Raw genomic sequence first — 16,571 nt, forward strand, 5'->3', positions numbered from 1 at the left:
AAAAGAGCATGGGTTTTCTTGATCCAAACTCAAAACCGAAAATTGGTTTGGGTGTTTTATTTGGGTTGCCTAAAGACGCTTTGAAAAAGATTAGAGGCATGGGTTCTCATCAAGCACGAAAATTGGGGATTGGCTTTGAATTTTTGGATATAGTTTAATTTTTTGTAATTTAAATTCATAAAAGTAATTACTTTTTATTAAATAAAATATAACTGATTTTATAACTCATTTTGTATATACTTTCACGTTTTTTATATGTTTTTATTTTTCTATTTTTTGAGATTCCTTTGTTTCAGATTTTTTATTGCTTTTATATTTTTTCATAGTTTTTATGGCTTTGCCTGAATAACTTTCATATTTTTTTGTGAATTTTTCAGATTTTTTTTTCAACATTTACATTTTTTCCCCCATTTTTTTGGCTTTTGTAAGGTCTCAGACTTTTCTAGACTAGTTTGAGTGGACTCTCCCAAGGGGCTCGGCTCGGGCAGGTGCCAAGTACATTGCCATAGCCATGGTCTAAAATTTTGCATTCACCTATTCAGTGATGGATTAATGCTGTAATAGTGCATAACTGGGGCCTTCCTAACATGCGGAGTAGCATTGGTGGCAATATGTAAGTGCTTCTAACAAAAAGAGTTATGCAACACTAATCAATGTTTCGTAAAGTGCGTGCACAAACCCTATCCTCTCTTCCCTTTCTATGGTCTTCTTAGACCGCTTCATCTTTGTACTTCACAGAATCCTCTCCTTTATTGTCTTTTCTGCACCCACATATGGGAATACCTTGATCCATAACCAATTCAACATCATTTCTTCCTTAATATAGTTTTTCCCAAAACAAATACTTGGCAAAAGCTGACTAGAATGATAGAAATTATGAAAATGTATATTATGAGACTATTTAATTTTGATACAAAGAGGTCACAAGCATCGTTGACCGTTAGATTTGAAACGGGTGATCGAGGATGTGTCATTGTCAAGTGCCCCATTCTACTGCTGTGCTACCAACCCACTGCAAAAACTGGAATTTGACTTCTTGGAGGGGGTTGGCGATGTAATTTTGCTTTTTTTGGGAGCCCTTGATGGCTATTTATTTTGGTTGTCTACTCGATAGCAGTAAGATATATGTCATCTTATTGTATCGTTATCTTATTCAATTGGCGTTTCAGTTATTCAATATTTTGTCATATGCTTGTCTTTCAGTTTCTATTTTGTCCTTGTTGTAATTAGGCATTAGATTATCTTGCGAATTTGATAATCTTTTTTGAGTCTTGAAATTTGTCGTAAAGTGATATTGTCAAGTTTTTTAGGCTCAAATCAATAGAAGGAAATGTCTATATGGCTTGACATAAAGAAATATTGATGTCTTTGTTTCAGTTTGAGTGATTAGAGAGTCATCGTGGATGTTCACCAGTTCTATTCAATGTTTGAACACTCAAACTTGCCCCATGACTCCTGAAGGTTTCTTCCAAATTTAAGGCATTATGGTGAAACTTGGCTGAGTTCTGTACTACTCGCTGGAATTTGCCAGGTTCCTAAGACAAGTTGCCTGGGCAAGTTTTAAAACATTTATCTTATTATTGCAGATTGTAGTTTCTAGTTAGCAGGGTGTGAGGGCTTGTACAAAAATCTTATTATCGCAGTCTGTTTTCCCTGGATTGGTTAGCAATTGATCTGTGCCATATAAGTGTGATGGTATAATGTATTTAACTTTGGTTGTCAGCTTTGGCAATTAATAGATGACTAATTTCACTGAGGACCCTTACAGGTTTGAAAATATAACTTTTTGGAGGACCGAGGAAGCTGCTGATGGACATACAAGAATGGAACATAGTACTGGATTGGTCCAAGCTGTCATTTTTGAAGCATCTGATCGAGATAATATTGGTGGTTCAGCTTACGGTGGGCAGAGGTCTATATGTTGCACTCCTGATCTTGCAAAGTTAGAAGGCTGCAGACAGGGGGAAGTCATTTGGCGACCTTCGGCTGGAGATCTCAATGGGCCGTACGTATTGAATGTCCAGTTCAGTGGAAATAATATATTTACCAAAATGCCAGTTAAAGAAGTTCTTATAAGAAAAACTGGGATGTATAACTTGTTCTTCATTTTCTGTGATCCAAAACTCAAAGGACTTATGATGACGGGGAAGACCTCCTGGAAAAATCCTACCGGTTATTTGCCAGGTAGGATGGCTCCGCTTATGACCTTCTACATGTTCATGTCGGTTGCATACTTACTTCTAGGTCTTATTTGGTTTTCTCAGTATGTGAGATTTTGGAAGGAGATATTGCAGATTCAAAACTGTATCACTCTTGTAATTGGTCTTGGTATGTTTGAAATGACCCTCTGGTACTTTGAATATGTAAACTTCAACGAAACTGGAATAAGGCCTATTGCAATCACAGTTTGGGTTGTAACAATTGGTGCAGTGAGGAAAACAATATCTCGCCTTCTTATTCTTTCTGTGTCAATGGGGTATGGAGTTGTTCGGCCTACTCTTGGGGGGCTCACCAAAAAGGTGCTCCTCCTTGGGGTGACATATTTCTTGGCCACTGAACTCCTGGATGTTGCAGAGAATGTTGGAACCATCAACGACATCTCTGGAAAAGCCAAACTTTTTCTTTTTCTCCCAGATGCTTTCCTGGATGCATTTTTGATATTGTGGATCTTCACTTCCCTTTCAAGGACACTGGAGAAACTACAGGTATCTTTGATGCTCTTCACTATTTGTTCTTCAAGCAATAGCAATTGATTTATAGTGGAAAAGTAATAAAGAATTACATTTGTGCATATATGAATGGGAGCTAGACAACAGGAGAGTAGTAGAGAGGAGAGAAGGAAAAAAATGGAAAGAGAAAGAGAGAGGAGAGAAGGAAAAAATGGAAAGAGGAAGAGAGAGGAGAGACCAGAGAGAGAGTGAGAGAGAGAGAGAGAGGGAGGGAGGGAGGGAGGGAGGGAGAGGGGGACAAAAATAATTCTTCAAATTTCATGAAGCACAGATGACCTAAAAGGTACCAATTTACATGCACACAAGCATGCACACGCACACACTCTCAAAACAAGGGGAAAAAAGGACATTTGTAATTAGATGCTTAGTTGTCAATGTATTGGATCTGTTTTCTTTGTTTTATTTTATTTTTTTTGCCTCTTATGGTAATTTTTATGATAGTCTTGATAAATTTGTGAGATGTGATGCTTAGTTCATCTGGTTTGCTTTTTAGGCAAGGCGGAGTTCAGCTAAGTTAGAAACTTACCGGAAATTTACAAATGCGTTAGCTGTTGCGGTGATCGCTTCTGTGGCTTGGATTGGTTATGAGGTTAGTGTTTCCACTTATATCAACCCTAAGTTTCCATTATTCTAGAAATTCTGCAACTTGTTAGTGGTGGAAACAAGGTTGATTTCTCCAAGAAATTGACAAAATTTCAATGGTTTTTGCATGGCACTTCTCCCTAGGCTTCAGTTAGTTTTTTGTCTTTTTTCACCATGTGAGTGCCCTAAACATGTATATACAATGTATATTGTACTATGTGGTCTATGCCATGTATATGGAAAATATACAATGTAGATTATCCTATATTGACCTTATCTCAAATAGGAAACTTAATATATCGCATTATACTTTATAATAGAAATATTAGATATGGATTTGTTTATAGGCTTGACTAGACTTGTTTATTAGGCTTTTGCTCAGCTTGTTATGATTGGCTTGGCTTGTTTGAAATAAACTGGTCAACCCAAGCATAGTGCAAGTTTGCCTCCCTCTTATCAAGCCAAACTCAAGCCGAGCTCAAGTTAGTCCTGCAGCCATGCATGCAGAGCGTGAACATCTACAAGCTCAGCACCTTGATACCTCTATATGGCATTTTTGCTTCTGCCATGACAATATGTTTTCCTGCCTCCATCTTCGCTCTTAGGAACTCCATCTTTGGAACATGTGCTGTATTATGATCTTGAGGCCATCCCATAGTTAAGGGAACCTTGTGGACAGGGCGACGATGCTGTTCCGGAACCTCGATCCCACAGTTCCTGCAAGGGATCTTGTCGGGACCCTTTTTTTCGATTTTTGGATCTCGCTCCTCAAAAAAGGGACCACGTTTCATCTATCAGTGGAATCCAGTTCCATTTTGAAATAGATCCCCGCTCCCATCAACCATAGTTCAAAGTTTTGATACATTAAAATCTTGGGTTCCATGTTTGTGGGTATAATTTCATTAACGGATGCTACCAGGTTAGAGATTGCCATTGTGTGTAATTCCCATTAATTAGGAATCTTGAGTTCGATGATGTTAAAACGCAGTCCCTTTTTCGCATAACACGAAGTTCTATTATTTTAGATTCTTGATTTGAACTAGGCATAGTCTAGAGTGACCCATTGTTTTATTAAGTCCTATTGTGTAAACTGTCCCTTTTAGTTGTGAGAATATATATTTCATTTAAAATTTTATATTTTTGTTGTCCTATTGTTTTAGAGTCTTAAATTTGATTACAATTGTGAAATGAGAATATATGTTTTCGTTCACTGTTCGAAAATTTGGCCACCTAGATGAAAAAATTCAAAAAACGCCTAGGCGCTGTCTGGGCGGGGTCATTATGTGCCCTATTTGTGTGCGGCCGCCTAGGCAGTCAAGGCGCTACTGTTTGGGTGCCCACCTAGGCACCCCCCTGTGACACTTTGTGAATGGGTGGAAGAAAAACCTTGGTGAGGGTCAAAAAATTTAATTTTTTTGGGGGAAAAGGGTTTTGGGGGTATTCTAAACCCCCAAAACAAAAACCATGGCCTTTAGGGTGAGAAAAACCCCAAAAACCATTCTTTTGTGATTTAACGAAAGAACGATAAATTTTTTATTTTTTCAATTTCTTCCCAAAACAAAAGCAATAGTTCGTGGGTGGATTTGGAGCTTCTAGTAGCTGATTTTGAGAAATTTTGATGATCCAATCGACGATGTTTGCACCGACATTGATTTGATTTTTGATATTTTTAAAGTATTATCATATTTGAAAGAGGGTTTTGATTTTATTTTGCTACAAAATATTATGTTGTGAATCATGTGTGTTTTCTTTTACTTTTTTTTTTTTTTTTCTCTTACGATATATTTACATGTTTATAGGTAAAAGATTGATTTTTTTTTTGTGATTAATTGATTTTTTTCTCATTGGGACAATGAAATTGAGCATATATTGTATTCTTTTATGAATATTTGATTCCTTGTTTTTAAAATGTGCCATGTTTCGTTATTCTATTATTTTTGTTTTTTTTTATTTGATAAATAATTGATTATGTATTTATGTGATATGTTAATGAATTAAGTCTTAATTCTTAAGGTGAAACTAAGATCTTATATATTCATTTAAGTCTTATTGTAAAATAATATTAAGTTGTACTGTTTTGAAACTAACATCTTAATGATATCATATCATATATCTTATTTCTTAAATTCTTAATTATATGATATCTTAATGAGTAAAGTGTTATTGTAAAACTAACAAAGTATCATCTTAATTTTATATATTAGTTTAAAACTCATATCAAGGGGGGAGAGTGGGGGAGGGGGGGGGGGGGCGCGGGGTTGAGGTGGGGCAATTTTTTTGAGGAATGTCAAAGTACGCTGTACCTGGGCAGGCGCCCGGCTGCCCAGGCACCCAAAACGCGTAGACGCCCTAATCTGCATTTTTGAACATTGATTCCAAGCGTTAGAAAGCTTCTTTTACGTCAGTCAGAGAGAGAGAGAGAGAGAGTAGTTCATCTCTTATCCTCTTGCCCCTTCGGAGAGCCAGCATTTGAGAAATAATGGAAGCAGATGAGGCTACATTCAAAGAAGATGACTCTTGAGTGGTAGGATTCTGGGTTGCAAGAGACTCAAAGGGAATGGTGCATGCAAGCTTGTGTCGTGGCCTGAAGATGTAGTGGTCATAAGAAAGGCCGACTTATAGAGCCACATATTAATCCATTGTTATTCACGCAAAAATAAACAAATCCATTGTTAAGGGCGAGGTGCATTTGATAAGGGATCCCTGGTAAATGGCACTTGCGAACCTGGGGGACAATCAGCTGAGAACCTTGATTTCTATATTTTAAGAATCTTGATATTAGAACCGAAAGAACCCCGTTATATGACATATTAAACCTCAATTCCTTGACCAAGGGAACTCGTACTAGCTCTACTTAAAACCTCTTTTTTTTCTTTATAGTGGAGCTTAGATTCCTGTTAACCAAAACATCAAACCCATTGACATCGGATCTCGCTCCCATAACCCTAAGGATATTGCTCCTTGTCTTGTTCATTGTACGGATGCCGATCCTAACCCTAGGGAGCTTCCACTATAGGGCGGTTTGGCAAATCCCATTCCTGATCCTACCTCCGACCACTATGGGCCCATCCTATACTTGTTTAGACTTGAGATCTCCCCACCAGCATCTTTCTTTTGCTCATAGGGATGAAGTGCACCGATCTGACAGTTTCCCTTTCCTTGATATATATATATATAGGGCAATGATTTCATACAACCGTTGTATAGTAATATGATGCAACAACCTTAAAAAATCATCTTATGGCCATTTGTTTGATCCAAAATTTGAAATTACACTCTTTTCATTCTAATGAACAATCACAAAAAAAAAAAAAATTGAAAACACAACTTAAAAAGTATTTTTTTAGCCCAATTAATATAGGCCGTTCATTTTGGTGAGATGCTTAGATCTAGGCTTTAGAAGGATTTTTTCATTTCCAATTTTTTTGGATGGCTTTATTATCATTAGATGAACAATGTTAAAAAAGAAAAAAATGATTTTGAGTTTATAAAGGCTAAGATCTTGAAATTCACAAAATGAATGGTCTAGATTTGTTTTCGGAGGTGACTCATTTTGACCATATCTAGGGTTCAAATTGAACTTTTTTTTGGGGGGGATTGATTATTGAGATGAAGAGTGTGTGTGCAAAATTTGGGGTAATACAAATACCACAAACATGGTTTTCTAGAAGTGTCGTTGCATTATACTATAATACAACCGTGGCATTGGATCATTGCTCATATATATATATATATAATTCAGATTCGGATTTAAAAGTCAGATCCAAATTAAAATCTGGATAGGATCTAGATGCAAGTGGATCCGATCCAGATCCGACCCTGTTTTTAAAAATAATATAACTTATATTAAATACATATACAAATATAAATAATATATATATATATATATATATATATATATATATATTCCCACCTTATATTAATAGAAATTGAACAGTGGGATTGGATAATCTAATTCTCTCTCTCAACTTAGGGTTTCTCCGTTTTTGCTACTCTTTGTTTCCATCTTCCCCATCGCTGCTGGGTTTCCATCTTCCCCATGGCTACTATGTTTCCATCTTCCCTTCTGTCTTCTCCATGGCTACTGTATTTCCATCTTCTGATCGTTACTGTGTCTTCCCATCACTACTGTGTTTCCATCTTCGGATCGCTACTGTGTGGAGGAAGAACTTTGGAATTGAGGTGATCTTGGAGGAGGATCTAGGAGCGACCTTGAGAATGTGGTGTTCATGGCATCGATAGGGAGGGGCACCCTATGTACTTGTTGCTGTGTACCTGAGCAAAGAGAACGATACTGCCTACCAACAGTGGTTAGGGATTGCAGGTACATCGCAACAGTGGTTGGGGATTCAAAATATATTCTGACTGTCAAAATTAGCCCTTGTATTCTTGTTGTAGGGGGGCTTTGTTCTAGAGAGAGGACTTGTTGGGTGGCTTCATTCTAGAGAGAGTGAGAGTTTGTAGTTGGGGAAGTGGACTTGTAGGGGGTTTCATTTTCCTAGTGTTATTTGCTGTTCTCTCTCTTTGGGGTCCTTCATTTTTCTTTGTTTGTAATTAGGATTCTCTCTCCTCTTTCTCTTTCTTCTTGAGGAGCTTGATAAGTTACCTCATTTGTGAAAATCTTTCTCTTTCTCTCTCTAGGAAACTATATCTTTGGCTCTTGATTTGTTCTGATCTTCTCACTGTTAATCCCTTGTGATACTCCTTTTGTATTGTGATCCTTAATAATATCTCTCGATGATTTCTTGTGATCTTTTCCTCTCTATTTTGAATTTGGGTCGTTTCTCGCTCTCTCTCTTTCTATTTTTGGACTATAAGAACGATATCTCAATCTTTGAATTTGCAAATCTAGTGATCTCTCTGCGTTTCTTGATTTTGGTCGATCTCTCTTCATCTTTACCATGAGTCGCTCTCTCTCTCCCTCCCCTTTTCTTTGTTTTTTTGGTGCAATTTTGGTACTCTTATCTTAAGCTCGAGATGGATTCTCTTCGGTCCTTCAAAATCTTTTCTCAATTTATTTTGGGACTCTCTTTTCTTTCAGTTTATTTTGGCACTCTCCCTCTAATCTACAAAAGTTTGCAGCAACTTATTTTGGAACTCTCTATTCTACAAAATTTGCCTCTCTTGGAGTAAGAATGACATCACTTGCCTAATTTTGCAGAAGTAAATTTTATTTATCTTTAATGAATATGATGAATATGGCCAATTTAAATGAGCATCGCATAAATTGGTCAATGTATCTCATGATCATAATGTCCATTTAATTGGATCCGGATCCAGATCCTATATATAATTTTGGATCGGATCTCGATTCGGATCCGATGTATACTATTCGGATCTGGATTTAGGTGGATTCGATAAACGTTGGTGTAGGTCCACTAGCCTATAACTACATATTAGCCCAACAGCCTAGATTGATCTGGGCCGATCTGACAGACATGACCCCAATTCGTATTTGAATTTTAGTTTTTTTCTACAAATCCAATTCACATGAAATTTTAGACGTCTATTCTTCTCATCAAAGCGCACATATAATAATATTAAAAAAATAATTCGTAAAATATAAATTGACCAAAATACCGTTAAAATATTTTGGGGATATTTTGGTCTATTTATTTTTCACGAAATATTTTTTTATATTTTTATTGGATTCTCCTATTTTTATAAAGCACATGCCCAAAATTTCAAGTGATTTGGCTTTATAAAAAAAAAAATTAAAATTAAAATACAAATTACAATCGTGATCATTGAATCGGCCCAGATGAATTTAGGCCGTTGGGTTCATATTAGCTGTAGGCTAGTGGGCTTACGCTAGCATGTATATATATATATATATATATATATATATATATATATATATATATATATATATATATATATATATATAGAGAGAGAGAGAGAGAGAGAGAGAGAGAGAGAGGGAAAGAGAGAGAGAGAACTCATCCAAAGTCACCCCTTTTATTTGGGTGAGGGGCCCAGAAAGGCTTTGGAATTCTTTCAAAGCAGTCTTCCAAATAATAATTGATTTGCATATCCAAAATGCTCCAGCCCCTAAATCAACCATCAATTGCAATGGATGGTCCAGATCTGATCTTGGGGGATGGTGGATTTGGAGCTCAACAAATTCGTTTCATATTCTTAATATTATATTTTTTTAGTTCGAGGAGAGTGATTTTTTAGTAGATAATGACTTAGGAATTTTTTTTTTTTTTGATGTTCTATTAAAAAAGAGTAATAAGTACAATGGTGCGTAGAGGGAACCCCCAAACTGGGCCTCTCACCAAAAGAATAGGCTTCCCCAAAAGGGTAACCCTATACAAAATATGGGTAGGGCCTAGTACATGCATAACAAAGAGAGACAAAAACATAAGAAACCAAAAAACGAGCTAGTCCATCTGCCCTTTACAAGTAGGGAACGAAAACAAAAGAAACCAAAAAACCAATCAGTCATGGACCTGAGACGTAGGGAGATGCTCCATTTTACCTAGTTGATCTGCCAGGAAGTTGGCTTCCCTCCAGGTATGCCTCCATAAGACGTCCATGACTCTGCAAATATGAGTAATCTCATCATAAATCGATGCAAGATACTAGGGAGGGGACGTGGAGCCTGCAGCCCAAGTGATAATAGTTTTAGCATCTTCTTCAAGAATAAATGGTTGAGTCCACAAGGGGTCGAAAAGCTTGAGCCCGAAGAGTATTGCCATGGACTCAGCTAGCTGAGAGTCAGTGTGGCCAATATTTTTGGAAAAAGAGGTGAGTAAGTTGCCATGGTGGTCATGGAAGACCCCACCCACTCCTGCCGGTCCGGGGTTTCCGAGGTAACACCCATCGAAATTAAGTTTTGTTAGGCCATAGGGGGGGAGACCAGTTGCTGGATCTTGAAACCTGAGGCGACTGGGTGTGGAGGATGTCTTTCCAATGGTGAAGGAAAGTCATGGCTGAGATGCCTCTGAAGGCGTTGTGGTTAGAAGCCCAGAAAATGACCTTTGCAGTAATTTTGTGGAAAAGAACTGGGGCTTCGCACTTGGCTCTTCGAAAGATCCTCGAATTTCTCTTGGTTCAGATGACTCAGATTCTAGCTGCAATGCAGGCCTTCCAAAGAAGCCTGCTAGCTCTGGGCCACGGAGTGTCCAACGAAAGTTTGAGGAGAGCTGGTAGGGAAGGAGGAGTAACTCAGGCAAGGCCGAAAAGTCGGAGGAGTAAGCTCCATAGATTGTGGGCAAGTTGGCAGTGAATAAAAAGTGAGGATTGCTCTCTTCTTCTTTTTTGGGTAAGCAGGTTGCTTTCTTCTTCACAGAGGCACATATGACAAGTGTTGGGAATGGGGACTCCCCTCCGTTGGAGTTGGTACACAGTGAGAGCTTTTTCGGAGAATGCAATCCAATTGAAGGTTTGCACTTTAGGGGGAGCTATAGAAGACCACACCTGTGTGACGACTGATGTCGGAAAAAGGGGGGAAGTGGGGGGCAACACAGTTTCTTGTAGAAAGAAGCAACCGAGAAAGAACCCGATGGGGAGGGGTCCACACCAAGCGATCAGGCCCAGAAAGAGCGAGGAAGTTCGAGTGCAGCAAAGAAGACAAGGAAAGGAAGTCCAAGGTTTCGAGATTCGAGAGAGGGCGTCTAAAGGACGGGTTCCAAACTCTAAGGTTACCTGAGAAAGGCTTTTTGTCCGCGCTTGAAGAGGACTTGCTGGTTGCTAAAGAGAAATAATGACTTAGGAGTCACGAGTTTCTTTGGGCTTCTCTTCCAGCCAAAAGTGGTATGGTCCATCGAATATTGTTCCTTATACATAAATTTGTCAAAATAATCTTTGAGGTTCAAGTAAATAAGCTTTTTGTGTGTGTGGGAGAGCCAGAGAGGTTTTTCATAGGTGGTGGTCCCAAATGTAGTTATGAGTATTGGACTTATTAATTTCCTTACGTAAAACCCTGCTCCAATTCTTGTAAGAAACCAAATCCAAACCCCCTTTAATGCTCCCCATTGTTCATGAGATGATCCGCTATAAGCCCATGTGCTTGTATTATACCCAAGTCTTGTGAACTATGGTGAATTACCATGTGCACCTTGAATGGTTTAATCATTGTTATCTTTGGATCTTCAAACTAGGATAGTTTGAAACAGCTGTGCAATTAGCAACATGGTTATTTCTGGTGCTTGACTTGGAAGGGAAGGTTGAGATTCTTGAGTTTCCTATCAAGGTGATTGATGTCGGAACATTTATATTTTGTAGATTCTCTCCATAGGTGTGTGAGGCCTTTTCAAACGAGTGAGAGGAGAATAAAAGATTATATAGATGAGAAATATAAAAAACTGGGAATTGGTTGTGTTTAGTTTGATACTGCCGTCACATTTCAAGAACTTCAACAATTTGAACCATAGTTACCAGAATCTCTTTGTTGACTACGATTCCGGTTCGGAAACCCTATTCGACGGTTTCGCTAAGGAATCTCAATTCCTTAATTTAGGAATCTCGTTTCAATACATCCAGTGATTCAAAAAGCGGTCCGCCCAGTGCCTAGGCGGTCTGAAAGGACTGGGCGCATCACTTAGGCCTAGGCGGGCGGCCAGGGCCTGCACCCTGCCCAAGGGCAGAAATAAGTTTCGGTGTGGGCAATTTGGTCATTTTTTTTTTGTATTAAAGAGCCAACAATTAGTGTTTTAGGTTCATTTGAATCCTAAAACTTATTGGGGCCAAATTTATAGAGAGAAAGCTCCCAAAAAACTAGTTTTAGTGAATTTTTTAAGATCGAAGGGTTTCTCAAAGTTAACAAAAATTGATCAAAACATCACTCATTGATCTTAGGTTTACTTTTTGATGTTTTGCAAAGTTATTAAGGGGTTTTTTAGAAGATTTTGAGTATTTAGAAGCATATTTGAGGTGGAAGTTTGAAGATTGAGCAATCAAACTCAAAGTAAGTGATTTTTTTTATTGCTTTAGTAAATTGCATTATTTTGAGATGTCTTCTTCGGGATCTCATAGAAGTGGTGATCCCGATTGGAAATATGGCTATAACGCAGATCCTAATGATAAAAATTGTATAAGATGCAAGTTTTGTGATAAGGATACAAAAGGGGGCATAAACCGGTTCAAGAACCATCTTGCCGGTATCAAGGGGGATGTTGCCCTATGTAAAAAGACTCCTGATGCTGTTAAAGAGGAAATAAACAATTTTTTGAACATGGTAAAAACGAAAAAAGATGAGAGATTTGACTCTATAGTAGAGATTAGGTCTGGGGTTCGGGTCAATTATGATGAGGACGATAGTGATAAGGAAAGGATTGGGGAGGGATGTCAAGAGCTTGAACAATCCATTATTAAGGGAAGGGGAAGGGAGTTGTAATTGCTTCTGGTTCTGGGACTAAGAAGACTCGGGTTAGAGGCCCTATGGATAGTTTTTTACCTCGGCCTGACTCTGAGGTTGCAGGAGAGAAAACAAATAAGCAAACCACCATTGAAAATAGAATCAAGAAGGAAGAGAAAGATAGAGTTGTTATTATCTTGCTACATGGTTTTATGAGGCAGGCATTCCTTTCAATACCTCTTGCTTAAACAGCTTCTATGTTGCGGTAGAGGCAATTGGCCAATTTGGCCCTAGGATGAAACCCCCAATCCCATATCAGCCTTCAGAGCCTTTTTTAAAAAAGGCAATGAGTGTCACGAAGGAAGCTGTAGAACTTAAGAAGGATGCATGTGCTCAGTATGGGGTTCTATCATGACTGATGCTTAGAGTGATAGGAAGAGAAGAAGTCGGATGAATTTGCTTGTGAGTTGTCTTGTAGGGACTTTTTTTTTAGGTCTATTGATGCCTCTGATCAAATCCATGATGCCCATTGCATATTTCAAGTGATAGAGAAGGGAATCAAGGAGGTTGGGGTGCATCTTGTTGTACAGGTTGTCACAGACAATGCTGCTCCTAATGTTGCTGCATCTAATTTGTTGCGCATCGCTTATCCTAGAATCTTTTGAGCACCATTTGCAACACATTGTATAGACCTCATGCTTGAGGCTCTGGGCGGTTTAACTGATATTTCAAGTGCGGTGAAGAAGGCCAAGTTAGTTACAAATTTCATTTATAGCCACCCTCAACATGATGCGTACCTTTACAAAGAAGAAAAAGATTGTGAGGCCTGAGGTTACGAGATTTGCAACCTGGTACTTATGCCAAGATAGCATACATTCGAGGAGAGTGCAGTTGAGGTAAATAATTACCTCGGATGACGAGCTAGCATGCAAGTAGTCTAAGGATCAGGTTGGGAAGAAGGTGAGAGATATTATCCTTTCTAAGGCTTTTTGGAGAGGGGTGAAAGGCGCTCTTAAGGTATTTTTTCTTCTTATCGAAGTCCTTCGCATGGTTGATAGTGACAAGCCTTCTATGGGCTACATATATAATGCTATGGAGAAATGCAAAAGATAGATAGCCCAAAATTTAAATGATGACGAAACCCGCTACAAGCATGTTTGGGAGATTATTGATGAGAAGTGGGATAGGCAGCTACATCGGTCATTGCATGCAGCTGGTTAGTACTTGAACCCAGCTTTTTTTTACATTGACAAGGATATACAAACAAATGACACAATTATGAATGGATTTAATGAGTGTGTAGATGTGCTAGTCCCTGATCCTGATATGCATGATATTATATGAGCTGATAAGCTGATAAATTATAAGTGCTCATTAAAGTCTTTTGGGAGTCCAATGGCGATGAGGCAAAGGATCAAAATTAATCCAGGTATTAATAATATTCTTAAGTTCAATAAGTTCAAGTAATTAAGTAATTCTATTATTTATTTATGATTTTTTTTTATAGCTTTGCAGCCCATTGGTGGAGCCAACATGGGTGTAGTTCTCCAAAAATTTACAAAAGTTGGCCATTCAGATCTTAGACCTAACAACTTCTTCATTCGGTTGTGAGCGCAATTGGAGTACTTTTGAAGGGGTAAGGCCGTAACTAAGGGTAATTTGTATAATTTCATAAATAATACATGAACCATAGATATTAGATTTGAATTAGTTTCATTTGATTTTGTTAGATTCATACCAGGAAAATGAACATGCTTGAATAAAGGGGCTCAATGACCTAGTCTATGTCAAGTACAATCGATTCTTGAAGGACAGGTTTGCTAAGAGAGATGAGAGAGACCCCATCAAATAAGAAAATATGGACCATGCTATGGAGTGGTTAGTTGATGATGATGAGGTCAAGGGGCATGAAGGATTGACATGGGACATGGTCATGGATACTTTAGGGACATCAGCTGACCCTCCTAGGGCTACTAGATCTTTTGCACAGAGAATAAGGGTGGAGGAAGAGGAGGAAGAAGAGGTTGATTTAGAAGAGACAGAGGAGGATGAGGATGACCAATATGTCGAGGAGGGTGATGACTTTGTCGACTCTGATGAATATGATGCCAATGCAGCTGACCCAAGATTTTCTAATGATGAATGAATGATGAATGTTGAAGTTTGAACTTTGATTGAAGTATTGAACTATAGAAGATTCTTTTGAGTCTTCAAGTATTACTTTCATAGTTTCATAATTCAATTTTATTTTCTTCCTCATGGTGGTGTACTGCAGTACTGGTTTGATACTATTTGGTAACTTGGTTTGATAATTTGGTTGGTTGGAAAATTTTAAGTTTTATTTGGATATGGAGTATGAACCGACTTATAAATTATGGTTATGCCTATGGAGTGTGTGCTAAATGCTAATATGTAGTATAATTTGAATTATGTACTGCAGTACATATAATTGATACTGACATAATTGCAGAATCCTTTTTGGATTAAACTGGGCCACCCAGGTTCTGGGCGCCCGCCTAGGCACTGGGCAGCCTGGACCCCCCATGCCGCCTAGCGTTTTTTGAAACACTGAATACATCTTTAGAATCTTGGACCCATTATGTTTGGAAAGTCGTTTCCAAATTATCGAATCTGAACTCCACCAAAGATTGAATCTTGAGTCCCACATCGAGTGATATATGATTCCACATGTAATGAGTCTCGTTTCGTTAGGGTTTTGAATCTAGAATCTACAACATATAGTACTTTGGTTCATAGGAGTAGGGAAGTGTGATTCAATCAATATGGAATCTCGCTTCAACCTCTACGAAATGGCAGAAGCTCCTCGCAGTCGCCTGAAAGGGCAGAAGAAGAAACAAATTGTAGCCCCCTTCCCCCTGCCCTTCTTCTTCTTCTCTCTCTCTCTCTCTCTCTCACACACACACACACACACACGCCCTACCCTCCTGCTCCCAACCCCTTGGTCCCCAAAAAATATTCCCATCATCATGTATTGAAAACCATATATGAAGTATTTGTATCTTTTAGTGTTTTTTTAATTACACAATATATAAATTGTAGCTACCGTTCGACATCAAAATCTCTCTCTTTATCCACGTGTATTGCTTTTTATTTCATGCAATATGTATTCATATGTGTGCTTGATGTTCCGAGTTCAGGCTTAATTTCTCCTCTACTATTATGGTATAATGTGAATGTGAGGACAAAAATTAACTAAAAAAAAAATATACTAGATGTAACATAAAAGAAAACCAATTCAAAGTACATAATGTCCAATGTCTATGATGGTTGTGCACTTTCTAAAGGAAATTGGAGTACAAATCTTCCCTTTGGCACTGATTCATATACAACGTTTAGTTTGCTTTTTTACTGATTATTTTTTAAAACAAACTTTTTCTTCGTCTTTTTTTTCAAACTTTTAGTGCTTTTGGCTTGTACATGACTTGGAAGATTCTACTGGGACTTACCAAGTTACTTCGATTGGGTAGGAGCCAAGTCTTGTGCCCAAGTCACGTTTTTGCATACTGCCTGTAATGATGGCCATGATGAAAGGATTAGGCATTTCAATGATGGGAAGCCACCACTTTGACACTGATGATGCAAAGAACATTGAGGTTTGCAACGGATTCTTGAGGATGGAGCACTCCTGCAGATTACAGCAGAGAAGAGGGCATCGAAGGCTTTTGACAATGTGCAGTTCCCTTTTGGGATTAGAAACTTGAACAAACATAATATTATTCTTTAGATCTCTAATTATCTATTAGATTACAATTTTTTAGCATGGGCTAACATTATGATCTCAACTAGCTTTAGTCATACACAGCTGTTGGCACCAAACACAGATTTCCATGATAGTTAGGTACCATCTTTATGTGAAAGTCCCTTTCAAAGCTTTTTTTTCATCTTTCATGTGAAAGTTCTTTGTTTTCTTATCAATGAAAAAGAAAGAAATGACA

At 38.0% G+C, this 16,571-nt stretch overlaps 1 protein-coding gene and 1 long non-coding RNA gene across 4 annotated transcripts in view; both read left to right on the top strand.

Moving 5' to 3' along the window:
• LOC18423212 (uncharacterized) overlaps positions 1-16,571 on the top strand; it is a 34,011-nt gene that overhangs the window by 16,333 nt on the left and 1,107 nt on the right. For 2 of the 3 annotated variants that reach the window (XM_006827814.4, XM_088864927.1), the window contains exons 2-3: positions 1,769-2,705; positions 3,223-3,318. In XM_006827814.4, the coding sequence (XP_006827877.1) occupies positions 1,769-2,705; positions 3,223-3,318 (1,033 nt within the window). Of the gene's footprint in view, positions 1-1,768; positions 2,706-3,222; positions 3,319-16,103; positions 16,307-16,571 lie in introns of all 3 variants that reach the window. The other variant, XR_002282464.2, reaches the window with a different exon arrangement.
• Positions 9,190-16,096, top strand: LOC148782310 (uncharacterized). Its single transcript, XR_016054180.1, has 3 exons — positions 9,190-14,044; positions 14,123-14,251; positions 14,346-16,096. It is a non-coding gene; the product is annotated as an uncharacterized LOC148782310 (long non-coding RNA).

Source organism: Amborella trichopoda, chromosome 4 (assembly GCF_054954075.1).
Source record: "Amborella trichopoda isolate Santa Cruz 75 chromosome 4, AtrichopodaSantaCruz75HAP2 v2.0, whole genome shotgun sequence".
Lineage (NCBI taxonomy): Eukaryota > Viridiplantae > Streptophyta > Magnoliopsida > Amborellales > Amborellaceae > Amborella > Amborella trichopoda.